This window comes from Rhinolophus sinicus, linkage group LG03, assembly GCF_036562045.2.
Source record: "Rhinolophus sinicus isolate RSC01 linkage group LG03, ASM3656204v1, whole genome shotgun sequence".
In the NCBI taxonomy this organism is placed as follows: domain Eukaryota; kingdom Metazoa; phylum Chordata; class Mammalia; order Chiroptera; family Rhinolophidae; genus Rhinolophus; species Rhinolophus sinicus.
The window spans coordinates 81665575-81688190 of NC_133753.1; the positions used below are offsets into that span (position 1 = coordinate 81665575).

At 39.6% G+C, this 22616-nt stretch overlaps 1 protein-coding gene and 1 pseudogene across 2 annotated transcripts; both read right to left on the bottom strand.

The window, feature by feature from the left end:
• Positions 1-1090: 1090 nt before the first annotated feature.
• CFL2 (cofilin 2) lies at positions 1091-3938 on the bottom strand. 2 transcript variants are annotated; one of them, XM_019750458.2, is made up of 4 exons: positions 3788-3938; positions 2430-2737; positions 2230-2306; positions 1091-2145 (listed from the first exon to the last, which is right to left on the bottom strand). In XM_019750458.2, exons 1-4 carry the CDS (start codon positions 3788-3790, stop codon positions 2033-2035), a joined length of 501 nt encoding a protein of 166 aa, XP_019606017.1. In that variant the 5' UTR covers positions 3791-3938; the 3' UTR covers positions 1091-2032. The 2 variants fall into 2 exon arrangements, with proteins under 2 accessions (XP_019606017.1, XP_074184240.1); XM_074328139.1 differs by lacking the exon at positions 3788-3938 and adding an exon at positions 3678-3698.
• Positions 3939-16983: 13045 nt separating this feature from the next.
• Positions 16984-21934, bottom strand: LOC109457480 (LETM1 domain-containing protein LETM2, mitochondrial; annotated as a pseudogene).
• Between the last annotated feature and the right edge of the window lie 682 nt (positions 21935-22616).

Consider the following 22616-nt stretch of genomic DNA (forward strand, 5'->3'; position numbering starts at 1 on the left):
CTGAAATTATATAAAGAGGCATATAAGAAAGTTGAGAAATCAGCTATAAAAACAAAAGTTACTACATAACTTAGAGTTCCTTAATTTTTAGAAGAATGAGGACAATTCTATGGTACAAGTATTAGTTACACATATGGTTTGGTATATGTATCTTCATGCTTTACTTATGAGTTTGGCTTTACCAAAAAGTCATCAAAAAGTCCAGATTAACTCACAAGGACAGCTGGAAGCCTGAAATAAAACTGCTCAGTGCAAAAGATCCCAAGCCATTTAAATGGAAGCTTAGCCATTTAACTCCGACTTTTGTTTTCAAACGAAAAATCTTTTGAAAATACAGAAAGTTATCTAATTATACTTAAATTACTTCCACATTAAGAAATGGGGATTTTTCATTTCCTGTTTTCTGACAAGAGCATTCTTCAGAGATAGGGGCTTAAGTTCTAAGCTACCACTGACTGCTTACTAGTTTGCCTGTTTTGCATACCAGTAGAATCAAGTCCAGTTTTGCCATTTGTGGATAACTATGACAAGATACAAAAGCATGTGTTTGCCATAAATAGCTCTGGCTAACAGCAAACTGCTCACACTGAGCAGATCAAATTCTCTATAAGGAGAGCAGTCTGGACCACAGCCAAATCCCACTACTAATGTTTAAAACTGCTACAGTAATTCTTTTTTTCCAATTTGCAAAATATATTAAAAAATAGTAGCTGAAATGAAAGTTCCTAAATTTGAGAAGTATTATTAATCTTTTGAAAGGATATTTTACATTTTCATTATGACCAAATATACAAGAGCTTACTGCTTCCACTACTCAATTAGAAATGTAAACGTGAATTAAAAAATTAGCCTAATTTATCCAGAGAACAAATCAGCTATTGAAGAGTATTTATGTCAAAGTGCAAAAAAAATTTCTGATCTCCATAATAACACATAAGGAAATAAATAATGTTTATAAAAGTATCCCTCTATAATATTTTATATTAGTTGGCTTTAGCATAGTGTATTTATTAAACCAAATAAACCCAACAAAGTGGAAAATATCATGCATGAATGTTGTACAAAAAAACTCTTAAATGACCAGTGCACAGATTCGTAATAGCTGTTTACTCTAGAAGTTGCTTCACATAACATCTGCAAAATGTCCAAGGAAAACAAGGCAACATTCTGTAATATGCCACAATTTTTATTGCAACGTGGCCATTTTTGTAAGGGTAGGAAGTTTGACCTCAAAAACAACGTTCTATTTAAGGCTCTTTTATACAGAAATTGCCATCATGACTGATATTCAAAATATCTTTAGTGTTGCAAGACTTACATGGTAAACATAAAACTCCTACACTTATTCAGTAGTGTACACTCAATGGAAAACAGAAAGGCATTAGTAACAGCTATTTCTTTTAAGAAGATATGCAGGTAACAGGAATGAACACTGAGGTACTAGGATAAGTTGATGACACAGTTAACACAACTTAATTGGCATTCCTTTTGGGGGTGAGGAGTTAAAATCATTACAAAAAAGTGCTTTCAATGCATAGTGTTATATCTTATATCTGTGCTGCCATGTCACAAAAATAGGCTTGCCAAGGCAGGTGAGGTGTATGAATGCTGGAGCCTCACAGAACTGCAATCGAGTGCAACTATAAATAATACTGAATAAAGTTTACCATCTGACCAGAGGATAATACTTTCAAGGCATTCAATTAGCTTACCCTTTGCAGTATTCTAAGCTATTCACATTGACAATCACATTCATTGTAGTGCTTGCTGCAAGGGAGGCATATAACCAGTTGTTTTGGCTAAAATGATGGGAAGGCATTCCTTGGGTTTTACATCAAGGTAACAGTATTAAACAGTCTAATGGCAATCACTGATAGGCTGCTTACATGAATGATAGTTCCTTCATTCACTGTGTTGGAAGGACCCAGTGGGAAGAGGAAAAACAAAAAACCAAAAATCCTAATACTATTCCAATTGACTGAGCTGGAGATATGAAAGCTCCTTAAGATCCAGATGGCACTTGACTGTCATTTTATAAGGGTTTTCCTTCAAGTGAAACTACTACGTTGCCTCCCAATTTCTCTCCAAGTGTCGAACGGTCCTTTATGTCATCCAAGCCATTTACTTGCCACTCATGTTTAATACCTAAAAAGAAAAAAAACCATTATCCCATTACCTTATTATAATTAACAGAGTAATTCCTCTGCACAAAATATTCAATATCTGTACCTGTAAATTTCTTTTTAATGGCATCTTTAGAGCTAGCATAAATCATCTTGCTTTTTAAAGGTGCACTTTCAGGAGCCCTACAGAAACAACAAAAAAACAATTGTTGAATCCCACTTCAAAAGGAAAACAAAGGCAAAACTGACTGTGTTAATAATAATCCTTGCATTTTAAAAGTACGTTTTTCTTTTGTTGTTACACACCAGAATATAAATACTAGGTCTTCTTTCTTAGACTCTTTTGTTTCGTATGTGGCATCGTACAAAGCATATCGGCAATCATTCAGAGGTAGCAACTTCACAAAAGCTGTGTAGGGGTCTTCTACAGTATCACCAATGTCACCCACCAAGATCTGCTTGGCTTCCTCTACAATTATTTGTCTTTTGTCATCGCTTAAACAGAAGAGAACTGCTTTCTTTCTTTTTTTTATCTCCTCTTGTGTAGATGATTTCCTTACTTTCATATCATTAAACACTTTGATGACTTCATCATTCACTGTAACTCCAGAAGCCTGGGGGAAACAAAACAAGACAAAAAGAACAGTAATTCAGAACAAGCATTTTGATTTTAACCAAAATTACTGTTTGCCTAGAGAGGATTCCCTTTAGTCTGGATATCAAAAATCACATCTTCCCATGCAAGTAGTCCAATCAGATCTGCCACATTTTAACTATCAGTGAATGAGGAACCTAAGGATTCTAACTCACGCTGCCCCATTCATCCTTTTTAAAGTGGTTTGCTGGTTGAAGAAAATGGAAGGTAGAGGGAAAGAGACAAATACAGGCTGTCCCATCCCTGAAATGTTTCCTCTTTCACTGGGTGATGTCAGAGCTTCAGGAGCAGCAGCAAAAATACCTTCTGTATTGTGTCAACTCTGCAGGCCTTAAAAAAACACTTTTGGATTTCAGTTAATGCTTCTACTATTTTTTTCTTTAAAGTCATCCTAGCCAGTGCCGTTTCCTCATAAGGAAAGAGAATCAAGTGTGCACTCCACACCGCCCACAGCTACAACTTAACTGCCTCACAGCACAAATGCGGACACTTCAAAACTAACGGATCTAGTGTAAAGCTTTTTACCGCGAGAAAGCACTTTTAACAGCCTTTTCCCACCTCCTTCATCTCCTCCAAAGAGTTTTTATTACAAGCCATCCAGACCTCACCACAAGCCTTCCTTCAGCAAGGGCGTTTACAGCACGTACACATTTTAGATCGCGCGTGTGAAGTAAAACTAGGCTGCGAAGAGCAAACGCTGCACGCGCGGGGTGAGCTCCGCAGACCCGCCCGCGACGCCTCCGGCGGCTGCCCGCTCAGCGTAGGCCCAGACCCCCGACCCGCGCCAGCGCCGTCCCCGCCCCCAGGAATCTGCGGGCGGCAGGGCCCGTCCTGCCTGCAGGAGGGCAAGCCTGCCGGCTGGAGCCAGAGCAACGGGGCCGCAGCACAGGAATGCCCACCTTTGAGGCCCAAATCAGGTTAAAATGGCGGCCTCACTCCCAGGGCCCCGCAGGACCGCTGACTCGCCGCGCCCCGGTCCCCGGCCCCCCGGCTGGCGCTCCCGCCTTACCATAGTGCCCGCGGCTGTGGCTGCGGCGGCGGCTCGGGCTCCTGCTCGGTGGCACTGGGAGGAGGAGGAGGGGCGGGCGGGCTGTGGCGAGTGCGGGGCACGCCGGGAGCTGCAGGCGGAGAGGCGGTGTCGGCGGCTCGGGGGGCTGCGGGCGGAGGGCGGCCGTCACGTGGCACGCCCCGGGCCGGCCCTTCCGCCTCCCGGCCCCGCCCGCGTCCTCGACATGACCCCGGCGCGGGCGCCCTGCAGGCCCAGTGGCTGCACGGCGGTGGCCGGAACTCAGGGCCCTGGCGAGACGCTTGTATCCCGGGACCACGGGTCAGCCGGCCCGGGAAGGGGAGTCTCCACGCTGCTTCCGCGAGAGCGCTGCTCCCCGGGTCGAGCGCGTGTGGGGGGAGTGGTGCGCCCAGGTGTCTTTCTTTTATTCAGCTGTTGGTTTCCACCACCGGGCCTGGATTCCAACGTGTAGCGCGTCTTTTTGGAAAGTCCCCATAAAAGATGGCGTGAATTATTAGATCTCCTCCCTCCAATGAAATGAGATAATGTAATCATCCAGGGGTTTCCCCAGGTTGATTGAATTACTTAGGAAAAGCAAAATGATAAACAGAGGTGGAAAATCATTTTCCAAAAGTCTGTGGCTGAAATAATAATAGGGGAAAAAACTGGTGATAACGTCCCTTGGTAATATCCTTTTATATATCAGACTTCATAGGAAATGGATTGTACTGTCTGCTACTAATCTTTTCTTCATGAAGCCCCAGCTATGACAGCTGACATCAAATAAATGGACCCAAGAGTAGAGATTCCTCCCTCTTGGCAATCACAGCCTCTTCTAGCAAAGCCTGTGTAACTGAGCCATGGCTCTTCTCTAACCTTTTTAATACTTAACAAATATCCCATTTATCGTAGGAAAAATGTCAACTTATAATTTGAGGAACATTTTCATAAAGACTTAACACTTCATGAGTTTATAATGAAAATGTTACAAATGAAACACTTTATGTGCTGTCTATAATGAAAGGAATGCTTAATAAAGTTTAATTTCTTCAGGCTGACTTATACTACCTTTTCTCCTAAACATTTACGATTTCTACCTTACTTTCTTCATTTGTAAAACGAATTTAAAATTCTGATCAACAGTTCAACTTACTTTGTGAAAAAGACTAGCACTAAAAAATACAGAATTGTATTGCCTCAAACTGTTGGGAACAAAATAGTAAGTCCAGATAAACCTTCAGGCAAACTAAGCCAGACATGCAGTGTACAGGCAAAAACTTTGGGCTGTGAGTTGGGAGATTTGGGTATTAATCTTGGCACTGTCCTATCTGTAACTTCGAAGGGCTTTCCACCCCTGCAGACCTCAGGTGCTTCATCTGTAAAACAAGCTTGATTAAATTAAAGTCCTTTTCAGCTTTATAATTTGGTTTCTTAGTATACCACTGTTTCTCAGAAAATAGTGTATATACATTCTCAGGATTAAGTACCTTTAGGGATGGAAAATCATAATGAGAAGGGGTTATGCCCTATTTTGTGTGATAAATTCTTGTATCCAAAACAGAATCTATTTTATATGGAGCGTGTTAGGTATTGCCCATGAAACATAGACCTAGTTTTTATGTCCATAGCTGTGTTTATTTTCTTAATGGCAAGATTGATTTAGTTTAGAGACAAAAATTGAGAAGCAAATTCCCAATGCCTAAACATGAATCCCAAGCAAGTAGATTATAATACTTTACATTTAGCTGATACATTAGTTTATGAAACCTTTCACTGTATCTCTCTTGAAATTCCAAGGAAATCATGAAGAATCGATCTCCTGGACTCCAAACACCTGCTATGTGTGGTATCAGCACCTCTTCTTCCGGTACTCTTCTCAGGGTCTTCCTCCCTTCTCAGCCTTGAAATTTGCTGCAAAGAGATTCCACAGCCCCAGCAGAGACCAGGTCTAGGGACACCTAGATTAGGTGTCACAACCTCTCCTACCAAAACGTGATTCCAAAGATGATAGGCACCCTGAGCTGTGATGTCAACCCCTCTCCAAACCTCCCTGTCCTTCTCGCCCTCCCCAGGCAGAGTTCATACTTGCTATGCTCCAGGATTCTTTTCCTGAAGATATTTTGTCTTTGCACATATCTTGTTGCATTGAAAGACCTTATTTACGTGTTCTACCGCCCCACTACACTGTAGCTCCTTAAGGATCTGAGTCCTGCCATCTTTGAATTTCTGGAACCTGGCACATAGTAGGTGCTCAATAGATGATGTAATTAATTTAAGATGCTTTAGTACTATAAAGAGAACAAAAAGGAAGCTCTTGAAGATTGTGAAGCCTTTCTATAATGCATGCCCCTGTGAGGTTGGCTCTTAGTTGAGTAGCAACTCCTCCTCATAACTGTTTTTTATAACCAGAACCTATCACCACTTGGTAGAGGGACAGCATTATCATGCATTGCTGCATGAATTTTGTCCCCTGTCTTGTAAAGGGATCTGAGTGTCAGGCAACATATATATTTATTTCCTGTGGCTGCTATAACACATTACCACAAATTAGTGGCTCAAAACAACACAAATTTATTGTCTTGCAATTCTGGAGTCCAGAAGTCAGAAATGAGTCATCTGGGGCTAAAAACCAGATGTCAGCAGCACTTCTTCACTGCTTTTGGAGGCTGTAGGAGGAGAATGTTTTCTTGCCTTTTCTACCTTTTAGAGGCTTGCTCACATCCCTTGTTTTGTGGTTCCCAGCCAGCAAGTGCATCACTCCCACCTCTGCTTCAGTCATCACATCTCTGACTCTCCTACTGCCTCCCTCTTTCAATTCTAAGGACTACTGTGATTACTTTGGAACCATTGGATAATTTAGGATAATACCATTAACTTAATCACAAACAAAGTCCCTTTTGCTATGTTCTGGGTTCTGGAGTTTAGGACAGCAACATCTTTTGGGGTCCATTATTCGCCTACCACACTAAATCTATTCTCTTCAGCAATTTCAAGCCCAAGCCAACAACAGGTGGGACAGAAGGACTCTGAACACTCCAGTACTAGGATGCACATCCAAGCTATAATTTTCTGTTTACTGAACCACACAGGGATGGCAGCAACAAACAACCACTTAGGAACTAGGCGAGAGTAACCTCAAAGAGGATGGATCTGAATGGCATTTCAGCTCTGACACAGCAAGTGTCATTTACTTAAATGCTCTAAGGCTGTTTCCTCATGTGTACAATGGGGATTATGTTACCTCCTCCCTTTTGAGATCATAGTTAGGGTCAAGTCAGATAATGTATGTAAAGCTCCTTCCAGCACAGGAATAGGAACCCTGGGGTTATTTGTTACCACCAGGGCAGAGTGAAGGTAAGAGTATGATTTTACCAACTCACAGACAACAGTTATGAAGCCTCCCAATTCTCACTGGTAATGATTTATAAGACTCAGCTAAACTTTGTTTACTTAAGATTCCTTAGGAAATCGGAAAAGTGAATACTTCCTAATGCATATTCTCCCAAGAAACAATCCAGATGGAGTTTCTGTGGTGTGTAAAAGTTTAGAATCACGTTTCAAGTCTGATCTAAAATAATACATTTGGAAAATTATGCAGAAAATTCTGTTTGAACTCCACTCCCTATCAAGACACATCATTCTCAGCTCCCACAGCCACTCCTGACAAAGACAATGTAAGCATAAACATGCTCACAACTTCAAAAAACTACCTTTCTGCCCACGTGCTGTCTTTACTCTGACATATCCCTCTGAACCCACGCCTGAGCTAAAAGACTGTAAGGAGGCCAAGTCATGTACTTTTCTAAATCCAAGTTTGAACTTAGAACTAGAAAATAAACGTAATGGGATATTTGTGTTGGAGTCTGAAATCCGTGACTCACTCTCTGAGCACAAAACTCACTTTAGGTCTTAAACATGGCTCATCTCTAGTTCTTCCTAATTTAGGAACATGACCTCACAATAAAGGAATTTAGCAGTCTGTCACGTGAAGAGGAAATGAGGTAGAGGGCAGCAGCAGTAAAACGCAGTAAATACTTTAAAACAGTCTCAAATTCTATATTTATAAATGCCAGTTTCAACTTATTAACTCACAGACACGTTTATATACTATCAGTTACTTGTGATATTAATTCAATCGTGATAATAAGTAGCAATCAGTTACCTAAATTATACAAACCATATGAAAACAGCATCTGAGAAGAAGAAACTTGCTAATAATTTATTTAAGGTGGAAATCCTTTGTTTAGCTTACTTTGTTACAAAAGCTGTAGGTTTTTAAATCATAGACAGAAATCATACAGACATGAAAAATGTAACATGTGAAAACTCTATGTTAACAGACATGAGTAAGAGAAGGCATGAGATCACAAACTAATTCAAGAAATAAAAGTTTATTCATTCCATTCAGTCATTTATTTCTTTATTTTATTTATCGAGCACCTCTGCTGGGGGCTAGGAATGCAAAGATAAAAATAATGCAGACCCTGCCTTGAAGAAAGCTAGGTCTATGAAAATACAGCAAGGAAGCCAATCATTTACAGAACAATCCCATGTGTTGTACAATGGCATGTGTACAGGGTGCCCTGGGAACACAAAGGAGGGTGACCAGCTCAGTCAGTGGGGGTTAACCAGGCAGATAGAGAAAGGGCATTTAAAGCAGAGAGAACTGAATGTACAAAGCCACAGCAGTGTAAGTAGAGCACAAGAAACCCCAAGTAGTTTGCTATGATTAAGGAGCCTCTCTCTGCCCTTGCTAGGGAATGAAGATGGACGGAGTGGTAGGAGGTACCAGCTCTTATGAACCTTGTATACCATCCTATGGTTAGCATTTTATTCTGTAGGCGATGAGGCAGTCAATAAAAATTTTTCAAATGTGTTTTTTAAAAATAACTTCTGAGATACTATTCACATATCATAAAATTCACTCTTTTAGAGTGTACCATTCAATGTTTTTTAGTATGTTCATGGTTGTGTAACCATCATCACTATCTAATTTTAGAATATTTTTATCATCCCCCAAAGAAAACCCCCTATCTGTTAGCAGTCACGCTACATCTTCTCCTTCCCCTAACCCCTGGCAACCACTAACCTCCTATCTCTATAGATTTCCCTGTTGTGGACATTTCGTATGAATGGAAGCATGTAATACGTAGTCTTTTGTGACTGGTTTCTTCCACTTAGCCTAACATTTTCAAGGTTCATCCATGTTGTAGTGTATGTTAGTACTTCATTCTTTTTTTTATGGTCAAACAATATTCTGTTGCATGGATATACTACTTTTTCTTTATACATTCATCAGTTGATGGGCATTTCAGTTGCTTGCTCTTTTTCACTATTGTGAATAATGCTACCATAAACATTCATGTACACATTTTTGTGTGAATGTGTATTTTCATTTATTTGGGGTCTATACCTAGGAGTGGAATTACTGGGTCTTATGGTAACTTCATGTTTCACATTTTGGGGTGCTGCCAAACTTTTCCAAAGTGGCCATACTATTTTACAGTTTCACCCACAATGTACAAGGGTTCCAATTTCTCCACATCCTTACCAACATTTGTCACTGTCTTTTATTTTAGCCATTCTAGTGAGTGTGAGGTGGTATCTCATTGTGGTTTTGATTTGCATTTCCCTAGTGGCTAATGACATTGAGCATCTTTTGATGTGCTTATTGGCTATTTGTATATCTTCTTTGGAGAAATGCCTATTAATATCCTTAGTCCATTCTTTCATTGGTTGTCTTTTATTAAGTTGTAAGAGTTCTTTGTATATTCTAGATATGAGTCCCTTATTAAATATATGATTTGCAAAAAATTTCTCCCATCTTGTGGGTTGCCTTTTCACTTTCTTGATGGTATCTTACGAAGCAGAAAGCTTTGAAATTTTGATGAAGTCTAGTTTTTCCTTTGTTGCTTCTGCTTTTGGTGTTATATCTAAGAAACCATTGCCTATATATGTTTATAAAAATTATAAAAAAATGCTTTTTTCTAAGAGTTCCATCTTTAAGTTTAGATCTGTGATCTATTTTGAGTTACTTTTTTAGTATGGTGAGGTAGGGCTCCAGCTTCATTCTTTTGCATGTGGGTATTCAGTTGTCCCAGCACCATTTGTTGAAAAGATTATTCTTCCCCTCAAATTTGTTTTTTAAATGTTATTACAGGTACTCTAGTAATCACATTAAAAAAATGCTATCAATTTTTAGATTTATAATTGCTTACTGATGAATTAAACTGATAACAAGAATTTCTTTTATATTTCAAGAGATTACTTATGTGTCTGAAAACTAATTTCTTAGTAATATAGCAATAGAAATGCATTTATGTATGTATGTATGTACGTATGTATGTATTGTGTTCTTACCATGTGCCAGGAACTGTGCTGGACTCTGGGTATAAGATGAATTTTCATCAAGAAACTATTTGCTTTCCTCGAGTCCCGCAAGGGATGGTGGGCAGCGTCCCGTGCAACTGAGATTGAACACGGCACCTTGAGCTGAGCTGCCGCTGAGCTCCCGGATGGCTCAGTTGGTTGGAGCTCATCCTCTCAACCACAAAGTTGCAGGTTTGACTCCCACAAGGGATGGTGGGCTGCGCCCCCTGCAACCAGCAAAGGCAACTGGACCTGGAGCTGAGCTGCGCCCTCCACAACTAAGATTGAAAGGACAACAACGACTTGGAAAAATATCCTGGAAGTACACACTGTTCTCCAATAAAGTCCTGTTCCCCTCCCCAAAAAAATCTTAAAAAAAAAAAAAAAAAGAAACTATTTGTTGAAGAAATTCCATTAAGATGGTTCAATTTCTCAAACATTTTTTTCTATACATGGTTTTTAGATAATTTCTTCCATGTTCTTTATTCTGATTTGCCAAAACTAGTTTCAGTAGGATGAGTTTTTTTCCCTTGTGAATGTTACAACAAAGATTTGATTTTGTGATCAAAGATTTGATTTTGTGAAACATTTAAAAATTTTCTGTACGTTTAAATTTTTCTGTACATTACTGAAAAAAATTTTGATAATGGCACCTGCTTTATCAATTTTCTTTTCTCTTATTTCTAGCAAATCTAATATTTTCAAGTATATAAGGTCAAAAAATTTCATTTGCAAACTTGTTGCAAAGATGTTGCTAAACTTTTTTGATATCAGAGGGATTATTCATTATGAATTTGTACCAACTGGACAAACAGTTAACCAAGTTTACTATTTGAAGTGCTGAAAAGGCTCCGTGAAAAAGTTAGACGACTTGAACTTTTCGCCAACAATTCATGGCTCTTGCATCACAACAATGCACTAGATCACACTACACTGTCTTTGAGGGAGTTTTTAGCCAGTAAACAAATAACTGTATTGGAACACCCTCCCTACTCACCTGATCTAGCCCCCAATGACTTCCTTCTTTACCCGCAGATAAAGGAAATATTGAAAGGAAGACATTTTGATGACATTCAGAACATCAAGCGTAATAGGACAACAACTCTGATGGCCATTCCAGAAAAAGACTTTCAAAACTGCTTTGAAGGGTGGACAGGACACTGGCGTTGGTGCATAGTTTCACAAGGGGAGTACTTTGAAGGTGACCATAGTGATATTCAGCAATGAGGTATGTAGCAGTTTTTCTAGGATGAGCTCGCGAACTTAATTTTCTGACCTCGTATGGTCCCTGTCTTCATGGGGCTTGTAGTCTAGTGAGAAACAACAGGGGGCTCTAATATAGATTAAGGGAATTTATTCTCATTCCAGCGGTGGATGAGCCCCCATTGATCACATTTTTGCCAACAATGGTACAGTATATGTCTGATTCTGTATTGTTTGCTGGTTTGACTGTGTGAACTGGTATTTCACTACAATTTTAATTTTTACTTGTCTGATCACTAGTGCTGTTGACCATTCTATGTTAGTTCATATACTTTGTAACATTTTCTTAGAATCATTTTTCTTTTCCTTATTTTTAGTAGTTCTTTATATATTTAGTATACCAACCCTTTGTCTGTTATATACATTGCAAATACCTTCTTCCATTCTGTGGACTATCTTTTCATTTTGTTTATGGTGTCTCCTAAGTAAAGAAGTTAAAAACGTATGTGATAGAATGTATCAAGTTATTCCTTTAGGTTTGTGCCTTTTCTTTTATGTTTATGGTCTTCCCTCCTTCTTTCCTCCCTCCTTCCCTCCCTCCACCCCTCTTTTCCTCTTTCTTTCTTTCATTCTCCTCCTCATTTTCTTCCTCCTTTTCCCCACACTTCTTCCTTTCTTTCAAGAAATCCTTCCTAATCAAATATTTGACGAGCTCAAGGAATTAGTATTAAAGTTTTTTTTTTAGTGTAATAATTGTACTGAGGTCTTTTTGTTTAGAGTCCCTTTTCCTTTAGAGATACAGTCTGAAATACTTACCAATAAAATAATGTGATGAGTGGAATTTTCTTCAAAATAATATGGGGTGGGAATTAGGGGACTAAATAAAGCAAAATTAGCCATGAGTTGGTAATTGTCAAAGCTGAGCAATAGGTACACGGGGGTTCATCATACTATTCTGATTTTGTATATGTTAAAATTTTTCTATAATAAAAATCATGAGGGAGAGAGAGAGAGAAAGAGGAAATCCTTTCCAATCTTAATATAAAATATTTTCCTATATATTCTTCAAATAATTTAAAAATTTTGCTGTTTTACATTTAGGCCTCTAATCCCTGTGTAACTCAGAAGGAATACCATAGAAGAGGACCACAGAACAGAGGACCTGGTTGGCCAGGTCCTCTGACAATCTTTGTCCTATGAAGGCCTTTCCAAACCAATGAGGACAATTTGTCTTGACTATGTAGTAACATACTTTTTGATCCAAATTTGAAGAAAGAAGTCCATTATATTCTATGAAATAGGAATAACCAAAGGAAGTAATTGACATTCATTAAAAATTTTTTTAAACCCTTGCTCTGTTTTTGACCATTTATCTTTCTTTGGCCATAGGTCAAAATATTTTTTTAAATGTGATAACTGCATTTATCTAGTAAAATAATTTTGCTGAAGACTTCATCTCAAAAAGTTAGTTCTTTAAGCTTCTGCCCTTGGAATTCCTACCTTCAAAGTAACATGCATATTTAGAGGTGAAGAGCTTCTTCTACATTTATGTTGGAGGCGAGTGGCAGATGTTTTTAGATTAACTAGGAAAGAGTTCAAGCTAAGAGTCTTTGATCTGCTGGGATTTCTAACACATGTGAACTCTCAACATACTTTCTGTAATTCTACCAGATGTAGCCAAAGTGTTCATAGTGAGTCTATCAACTTATAACTTACTTTAGTTACAGATCTCTTACTTTCTATTACACAGGATGGATTTTCAGGGTTTTTTTTTCCTTTTTTTTTTTTTTTCTGATTTGCAGTTTGCTCATTTCCCTCCAGAAATTGTCAAGAGATGATCAGGACTGGTAGACTGTTAGGCCTAAGAGACAGCATTGTTAGGCCACTCCGTAAGTTAAACAAATACAGTACTTTGCAAATCTGACATAGTTAGTTTAGACTTTAGAGAGAAAAAAAGCTGAGTTGAAATGGAAGAAGAGTATTAAGAAGTATTAGAAAGAAGCACATGGCTTGAGAAAAAATTTGTTTTTTCTTGCTCAGAATTAATGAAACAATCTAGTCTCAATGAGATTCAGACGATCTCAGGATGAAGTTAAATATCCTATTGTAACACAGCCCCGCACACACATCTCTTGGCTTTCTTTCCTGCAAGTTTCACAGCCGTATTATTTTATCGAGTATCTACTGTGTGCCTGGTATTCTATTGGCCCAAGCCTTTCTACAGAAAGGCTTAACTAACCAATTATTAACCCTAATGGTAAATTAAGCAGATAATTCAAGAACAGTGCTTCAAGCAGATATACAAGAAGTACATTTTCGTTGTCTCTGTTTATCTGTCCCTGTGGTTAAGAATAGTTACTTGTAAGAGACTCAGAAAACAGATATTCTCATCTCTACCAATACTCAACTTTTAATAACCATAAAAATAAGAACCATTATAAAATGAGAAAGAAAACATCAATACTCAAATGTCTCAGCAACTTCCACCTTGCCCTGAGAAAGGCAAAACAAAACAAAACAAAACAAAACAAAAAAAACACGAAAAAACCATAATGAGTTTATGTCACTTTTAGTACCCACTGGCATCATTTGATCCATAACCTAACATCAGCATCCAAGGACTTTGAAAGCGTGAGCTGTTTTGCTACCATAATGTTGCAGACTGAATCATTCTGAGTCATATTGCTTTTCTAACCCTTCAAATAGAAAATTGCAAGTGTGGGATAAATGTAGATGAGAAACAGAGATGGGATAGTTGAATAAAGTTTAGTAGAGTGTGAAACAATGAGAAAATGACTAGGGGGTCGTTCCATCCATTTATTTCTTTATACTGTAAATTCCTCCAAAAAAAAAAAAAAAAAAAAAAAGCAACACAGGAGTTTAAAGTTGCTTAAAAGACACAGGGTTGAGATACTGCACTTTACTATATGTATATTATATTTCAGTTTTTTAAAGGGCACAGAGATGATGAAACATTAAAGATTAGCCTTTAGTTTTTTGATGGTCAAGACAAAAGGGAAAGTCCTTCAGTTAAATAGCTCTAGTTAGCTAATAAAAAGAAGCATAAAGTTTGTAAGGAGAAACAGTTTTTTTCCTGGGACTAAATGCTAAGAGAAATTAACGAAATAAAAAAAATTTAAAATTGGGTGCTATATGCAAGTTTTTGCATGTGTTTTCTCACTGAATCCTTACAAAAGTACTGTGACACAGATTGTGTCATCTACTTCCTACAGAGGAGGAAACAGGATCACAGCAGTTATGTTGACTAGACACAGCCAGCCAGGCTTTTTGTTTTTATTTTAATTTATTGGTGTGACATTGGTTAGTAAAATTATATAGTTTTCAAGTGTACAATTGTATAGATTGTATCATCTATATATTGACACAGCCAAGTTTTGAGCCCTGATATCTCTGAATTAAAAGCCTATAGTATGCTGGTCACACCACACTGCCTCTCAGTGGACACTCATGTATATTATTTATGTAGTTTGGATGGTGAGTTCATTGTCAATGGGGCTTTATCATGGCAATATTTTGCAGCCTGGACTGAGGCATAGTCCATCCAGAATAGTTTTGTGTTTGTTTCTGTTAGGCCCATCTGGTATGATTAGCGACCAGGGTTTCTTTTTCTAGGCTCTTGAGGTAGAAGCTTATTAATTTGAGACTTTTCCTCTTTTCTAATGGAAGCATTTAGTGCTATAAATTTCCCTCTCAGTTATGCTTTAGCTGTGTCCTACATATTTCAATATATTGTTTTTTTCATTTTCATTCTGTTCAATGTAGTTTTTAAAATTTCTCTTGATACTTTTAAGATATGATTAATTTAAGGACCTCAAATTATCCTGAATTATCTGGGTGAGTGTAATCTCATCACATGGGTCCCTAAAATCAGAGTCTTTCCTGGCAGTGGTCAGAAGAAGCTGTCACTATTGAAGACAGATACAGAGAAATGTAAAATCTTTGAAGATGGAGGAAGGGGGCCATGAGCCAAGGAATATGGGTGACCTCTGGCAGCTGGAAATGGATTCTTCCCTAGAGCCCCCAGAAAGGAGAGCAGCACTCTAGAAACTATTTTAGCATAGTGAAACTCGTGTCAGATTTTGACCTACAACTAATAAATTTGTATCATCTAAGCTGCTAAATTTGTGGTAATTTGTTATAGCAGCAATAGAAAACTAGTACAATGGAAACTTTCTATTTTTTCATTTGTTTCAAGTATGTTTATAATTGCTAACTGAAACATTAAAAAAAAAAGATTTTATTGGGGAAGTGGAACAGGACTTTTTATTGGGGAACAGTGTATACTTCTAGGACTTTTTTCCAAGTCGTTGTCCTTTCAATCTTAGTTGTGGAGGGCGCAGCTCAGCTCCAGGTCCAGTTGCCGTTTTTCTAGCCGGGAGCTCAGCGACAGCTCACCTCAAGGTGCCGTGTTCAATCTTAATTGCAGGGGGCAGAGCCCACCATCCCTTGCGGAACTCAAGGAATTGAACTGGCAACCTTGTGGTTGAGAGCCCACTGGCCCATGTGGGAATCGAACCGGCAGCCTTCGAGTTAGGAGCATGGAGCTCTAACCGCCTGAACCACCGGTCTGGCCCTAACTGAAGCATTTTTATTATGGTTGCTTTAAATTCTTTGTCAAATGATTCTAACATCTCATCTTGGTGTTCACATCTTTTTTTTTTTTTTCATTCTGTTTGAGATCTTCCTGGTTATTTGTATGAGTAATTTTCAATTTAAACATGGACATTTTCGTATTACGGTTGGATCGTATTTAAACTTTCTGTTTTAGCTGGCTTTCTATGACCTCACTGGCAGGGGAAGTAGAGGCACTACCTTGTAACTGTCAAATGCAGGTAGAAGTCCAAGTTTCCCACTCAGCCTCTCCTGACACCAGAAAGGGGTGTTCCTCATTATTGCTGGGTAGTGGTGTGAGTCCCTGGTCCCTCACATGGTCTCCACTGACACTGTGGGGAAAGAAAGGGATACCTCATTACTGGCTGGTGGGGATGAAAATCCAGACTCCCTACTTGGTCTTCTCTAATACCACTCCATTGAGGGTGTTGGGACACCTCATTTTATCGTTATGAAGGTGGAAGTGTAGGCTCCCATATAGTCTTTGCTGGTATGAGTGTAGGTGAGGTCATTTTTTTTCTATGGTGTTTGGCTGAAATAGAGCAGTCATTGTCTAAATGGTTTTTTCTTGCTAGGCAGCTCCTTTCCTGGTCCTTTGGCTAGAGAAAGCTTTTGCTGTGGCTTTCTCTTTCATTTGGAATTTCTGGGGGCCAGCTTCTTCAGCATTCTTTGGATATATGAGCCCAAAAGAAAACCCAGGGAACTCATCACTGTGTCTTTCCTTGGATCCCAAGGTCCCTAGTCAGTCTGCTTTTGCTCCACCTTTCAGTCTTAAGTTTGCTTTATATAATATATGGTGTTCAGGGTTTTTAGTTATAATGAGTGGGAGGATTACGGAAAAGGATGCTTACTTTATCATCCTAGAAGTGGAAGTGTGACCGAGGATGACTTTTTCTCTTTTTTTTCTATTTAACTCACCATTTTGTTCTCCAAGAAGCTTTTTCTTTATATTCAGAAAGATCTTACTGGAGAGTATATCCATTCCATCTCATACTTTGTTTCCAGGGACTATTCCTACTGATAAATAACTCTGAAAAAGTTGGTCGGGTGCTCTTACAATGTTTTTTGGAGTTCCCAAATTCTTACTCATGTTACCAAGCTATAGGAGACAGAGTTACCTCAGGCACTAAGCTGCTATCATTATGCAAAATATTTCCTCCCTTAAAGAACATGAGCACAAATATGAAGGTGTTAAAAACAACATGGTGGTGGTTTACACAAAGTTTTGTGGGATGACGAGATGATACAGAGGAAATGGGTTTTATAATTATATTTTTCTAAATGGTCTGAACTTGGTTTCACTGCTGACGTAATCTGGACTGGTTTCAAGGCCTCAAAAGACTGCTCCAAGGACTAAGTGGCTGATCCTCTACCCAGACTAGACAGATAGTCTTAGCTGGGAGGTCCTATATGGATGCCACTGCTGAGGGCAGGAAGCTGGAGAGAGACCGTTTCATTCTCTTGTAGTCCTTATGGTCAAATCCTTATGCGCCTTTCTGTTCTGGGTTATCTTTTGTGATTTGGCCTGGAATATACCTTATTTAGAAGTGACGAATCTTTTAGGTGATGAAATAGGTATTGATGGTGTTATGGGTGATGATACAACTGGTGGCAGTTGTATACTGTTTTTTTTAAAGATTTTATTGGGGAAGGGGAACAGGACTTTGTTGGGGAACAGTGTGTACTTCCAAGACTTTTTTTTCCCCCAAGTCAAGTTGTTGTCCTTTCAGTCTTAGTTGTGGAGGGCGCAGCTCAGCTCCAGGTCCAGTTGCCATTGCTAGTTGCAGGGGGCGCAGCCCACCATCCCTTGCGGGAGTCGAACCGGCAACTTTGTGGTTGAGAGGATGTGCTCCAACCAACTGAGCCATCTGGGAGCTCAGTGGCAGCTCAGCTCAAGGTGCCATGTTCAATCTTTAGTTGCAGGCGGTGCTGCCCACCATCCCTTGCAGGACTCGAGGAATCAAACCGGCAACCTTGTGGTTGAGAGCCCACTGGCCCATGTGGGAATCGAACAGGCAGCCTTCAGAGTTAGGAGCATGGAGCTCCAACCACCTGAGCCACTGGGCCGGCCCCTGCATACATTTTTCATCCTCAGTATCCTTCAGTTGAGGTGCCAAATCCACCATGCTCTCTTTGGATTCAGGGGAAATAGGGGATTCCACAGGAATATCCATCTTTGGAGCCTCCCCACTTTTGAGATCTCAGTTGGCTTTGGCTTCACATTTATCAGGTAGAAGGTTCTTGACAGTAGCAGAGAAGGGACAGTCTCTTTCAGATGGAGGTCCTGCCACTCTCTTGGCTGTTGTCTTAGTTATTTCTCAGTGAGACCCAGGGATCTTATCCCTCAGGCCCTACAGGAAGGTTATAGGTCTGACACACTCAAAGCACTCACCCCTTCTTTGGCAATTATTTCATCATCTGCTTTAATATATTTTAATTTCATCAGGAGCTGAAAACGGAGCAAACTGTTGGTTCCAAGGGACTGCAATTCTAGCAGTTTGTAAAGGGCAAGCAGCTCCAGGGTTAGCTGATCCTCAAATAGTTTGGAAAAATGAACTAACTCAGTTGTTCCAGTCTGGACCTATTTGATGTAGGATGAGAACTGTGTAGAGCCATCTCCCAGCTTAGCACTTTTCTTCCTTGCCATTTCTGTAATCATTTTGTGAAGAAATTTTGCTAGTTACAACTTTGCAGCCATTTTATTTTTTTATTTTTCTTCCTTTTTAAATTCACTTTCAAAAGTTGATGACAATATCTCTGGAAAGAGTTTCAGAAACACTGGTAATCAGAATTCCAGAAAAGGAATGCTGGTCAAGATGGTGGAGTGGGTAAATGCTGTGCTTGCCTCTTCCCATGACCACATCAAAATTACCGCTAAATTACAAAACAACTGTCATTGAGAACCGCCTGAAGTCTAGCTGAATAGAAGACTTTAACTAAGGAAATACAGAAGAATCCACGTCAAGACTGGTGGAGACAACGAATGGGCTGGTCCCATGCCAACCTATAATGGTTAAAAATTGGGAGGGATACCTTGGCTGTGGAGGTCTCCCTGAGGAGCGAAGGGTCCCAGCCACACACCAGGCTCCCCAACCCAGGGTTCCAGTGCTGGGAAGAGAAGTTCCCATAACTTCTGGCTGTGGAAACCAGTAGAGATTGTGGCTGAGTGAGACAGAGGGCTGCTGGAGTCCCAGGTGTTTCTCTTAAAGGGCCTGGGCATGGACTTAGTCACTGACAGTCTCACTCACTCTGAGCTCCAGTGCTGGGCCAGCAACTTGAAAGGCACCAGAGACATATGGGGAGGAACTGAGTTGTTTGGCCTCAGGGTGAGGGTTAGAGGGGCAGATTTCTCCCAGGCAGAAGTGCTGGAAGAAGCCAGTGTTCTTTAGTTGAGCCCTCCCCATACCCAGCATGCCAGGCAGGTGCCATCTCTGTGTCTCCATCAACCTAGCTAACACCATTTGCCCTGCCCTGGTGATTCCCTGAGACCCACCCTACCCAAATTTCTGGCTCACCCAAGCCACTTCCAGTGGCTTTTCCATACAAACAGTTTGGCTCATGCTGCAGAGTTTCCTAAAATCTCTCAAAGTTTCACAAACCCAAAACAAGCAGCATCTGGCCTCATGTGCCCTGTACCTCTTGCTGAGCAGCCCCAAGCCTGGCACTAGTGGGAGCTGGCCTCAATTCACAGCTTAGCCTCTCCAAGACAACTCCAGCACAAAGGGGAACCATCTACAGATCACTTTGCAATTCATAGCAAGTGGCCCCAGGCAGGATATAGGTTGTGGCTGAACTTGGCCTGTATCAGAGCCCCTCCCAAGAGGCTCCAGCACAAGTACACCTAGTGGCCAGCTTCACAACACACCAGAGCACCATCCAACCACCTCCACACATGACACACCCAAAGGGCAGACTCAGCAGGCACCAGAGCCCTGCTAAAGTGAATCCTGCTCCATAGGGTCAGCCCTGTACAACAGCTCCCGTGTAGTCACTGCCATTCCTAACACCTAGTCAGCCCGAGGGTAATCACTCCCACTGATATGCCAACAGCAGTTAAGTCTCATCTACAACAGAAGGGCACAGACAACCCAACAAGGGACATGTCTGGAGCACCTGACTCAGGTGATCAGGTAGGCTGTATCACTGGGCCTGACAGGACACCTACTATGTAAGGTCATTGTATCAAGACCTGGTGGGGCTGCTGGTTGGCTCAGTTGGTTAGAGCCCAGTGCTCATAACACCAACATCGCCAGTTCGATTCCCACATGGTCCAGTGAGCTGCACCATCCACAACTAGATTGAAAGCAATGACTTGATTTGGAGCTATGGTTCCTAGAAAAACACACTGTTCCCCAATATTCCCCAATAAAAAAGAAATTGAAAAAAAAGAAAAGACCTGGAGACAGCAGATCTACTTAATACGTAGAAACAAACACAGGGAGGCAGCCAAAATGGGGAGACAAAGGAACATGTCCCAAATGAAAAAACAGAACAAAGTTCCAGTAAAAGAACTAAACAAAATAGAGACAATCAATCTACGAGATGCAGTTCAAAACACTCTTTATAAGGGATGCTCAATGATCTCAGAGAACCTCAACAAAGAGATAGGAAACATGAAAGTGGAGACGTAAAACATAAAAAAGAACCAGTCAGAAATGAGGAATACTAATAACTGAAATGAAGAATGCATTGGAGGGAATCAACAGATTAGATGAAACAGAGGATTGAATCAGCTATTTGGAAGATAAGGTAGCAGGAAATACCCAACCAGGACAACAGAAAGAAAACAATCAAAAAAAAAAAAAATGAGGATAATTTAAGGGGCCTCTGGGACAACATCAAACAGACCAATCTTCCCATCATAAGTGTACCAGAAGAAGAGATAGAGTAAGGAACTGAAAATGTATTTGAAGGAAAAATGATGGAAAACTTCCAACATGGTGAAGAAAATAGACATATGAGCCCAGGAAGCGTAGAGAGTCCCAAACAAGATGAACCCAAACAAACAGGCCCACACCAGGATACATCATAATTAAAATGCCAAGTGCTAAAGACAAAGACAGAATCTTAAAAGCAACAGGAGAAAATCAGGTAATAACCTACAAGGGAGTTCCCATAGATTGTCAGCTGATTTCACAACAGAAATTTTGCAGGCCAGAAGGGACTGGCAAATATTCAAAGTGATGAAAGGACCTATAACCAAGATTACCCTACCCGTCAAAGCTATCATTCAGATTTGAAGGACAGATAAAGAGCTTCCCACACAAGAAAAAGCTAAAGGAGTTCATCACCACCAAACTTGTATTACAAGAAATGTTAAAGGGACTTCCTTAAGAAGATCAAAAATATGAATAATAAAAAGTCAATAACTGCATATCTATCAACAATTACTTTAAATGGGAAGGGATTAATAAGTACAAATTGGTAATTACAAAATATGGGGATGTAAAGTACAGCATAGAGAATATAGTCAATAATACTGTAGTAACTATGAAAAAGGAAACACACAACAATAAAATCTAGAGTAGCAATACTTATACCAGCCAAAAGAGACTTTAAAACAAAGGCTAGGTGGGTATTAGACTAATTGGGGGATCACTTCATAAATTATATAAATGTCTAACTACTATGCTGTACATCTGAAACTAATATAATGAATGTCACCTGTAATTGAAAAATAAAAAAAATTTATGATATGTGACATAGCAAAAATAAAGTTTGCAAATGTAAAAAAAAAAAAAAAAAAAAGAATTCCAAGAAGGCATTTAGGGTCCAATTATGAACACCATAAATGGAATAAAAAAAATCAGCACAAATCCTCAATAGCTTCTTTGGGCAATAGCTAAGACTGTATTGTAACTATGGAAGGCCATTTATATATTTGTCTTAACTAGTCAACATAGGTAACAATAGGAAACTATACCTGATAGTTGCCATAGTAACCATCTTGGAGTCCTGAGCATCTCTTTTTATAGTTGTTTTTTCTCCTTATAGATTTTGGACCACATATTCACAGATTTTTTTTCCAGTCTACATTTTAATAAAGGTATGAAAATTTTGATTTTATATGGGTTTCCAATTCAACTCTGATTTGAATGAGCCCCAGGGCTTATCGCCATGTAGTTTTTATAAACAAACCCCCATAGTATTAAGACCATCTTTACCTGCTGCCCACTCTCACCAGGACAGCTACAGCTTCAGATCATGTCACTATCAGAATGTTTTTTTCAACCACTCTCTTGGCCACTCAGCTATGAATTTAAGTAGATGTTCGTTGTGTTTTAGTTAGCATTTCTGGGTGTTTTAAATTTATATATTTTATCGTGTTAAAAAACACATAAAATTTGCCATTTAAAAGTTCATTGTGGTAAAATATACACAACATAAAACTTTCCATTTTAACTGTTTTTAAGTACATTCATACTTTCATGTAACCATCACAACTCTCCATTTAAAGACCTTTTCATCATCCCAAAAGGAAACTCTGCTCTGGGTGTTTTTAACCAAACCAGCTGGTGAAGTGATGGTAGAGACATTTCAGGTGGAAAGCACAGCCAGTTAAAAGGCATGGTGTTAGAAGAGTCCTAATATCTGAGAAACAACCAAGTCCAGTGTGACAGGAACCAAT

Coding starts and splice junctions, on each gene's coding strand:
- CFL2 (XM_019750458.2), bottom strand. Junction 2,307..2,429: donor GACCTAGTATTTATATTCTG/GTGTGTAACAAC, acceptor TTGTTTCTGTAG/GGCTCCTGAAAGTGCACCTT. Junction 2,146..2,229: donor CATTAAAAAGAAATTTACAG/GTACAGATATTG, acceptor TTTTCTTTTTAG/GTATTAAACATGAGTGGCAA.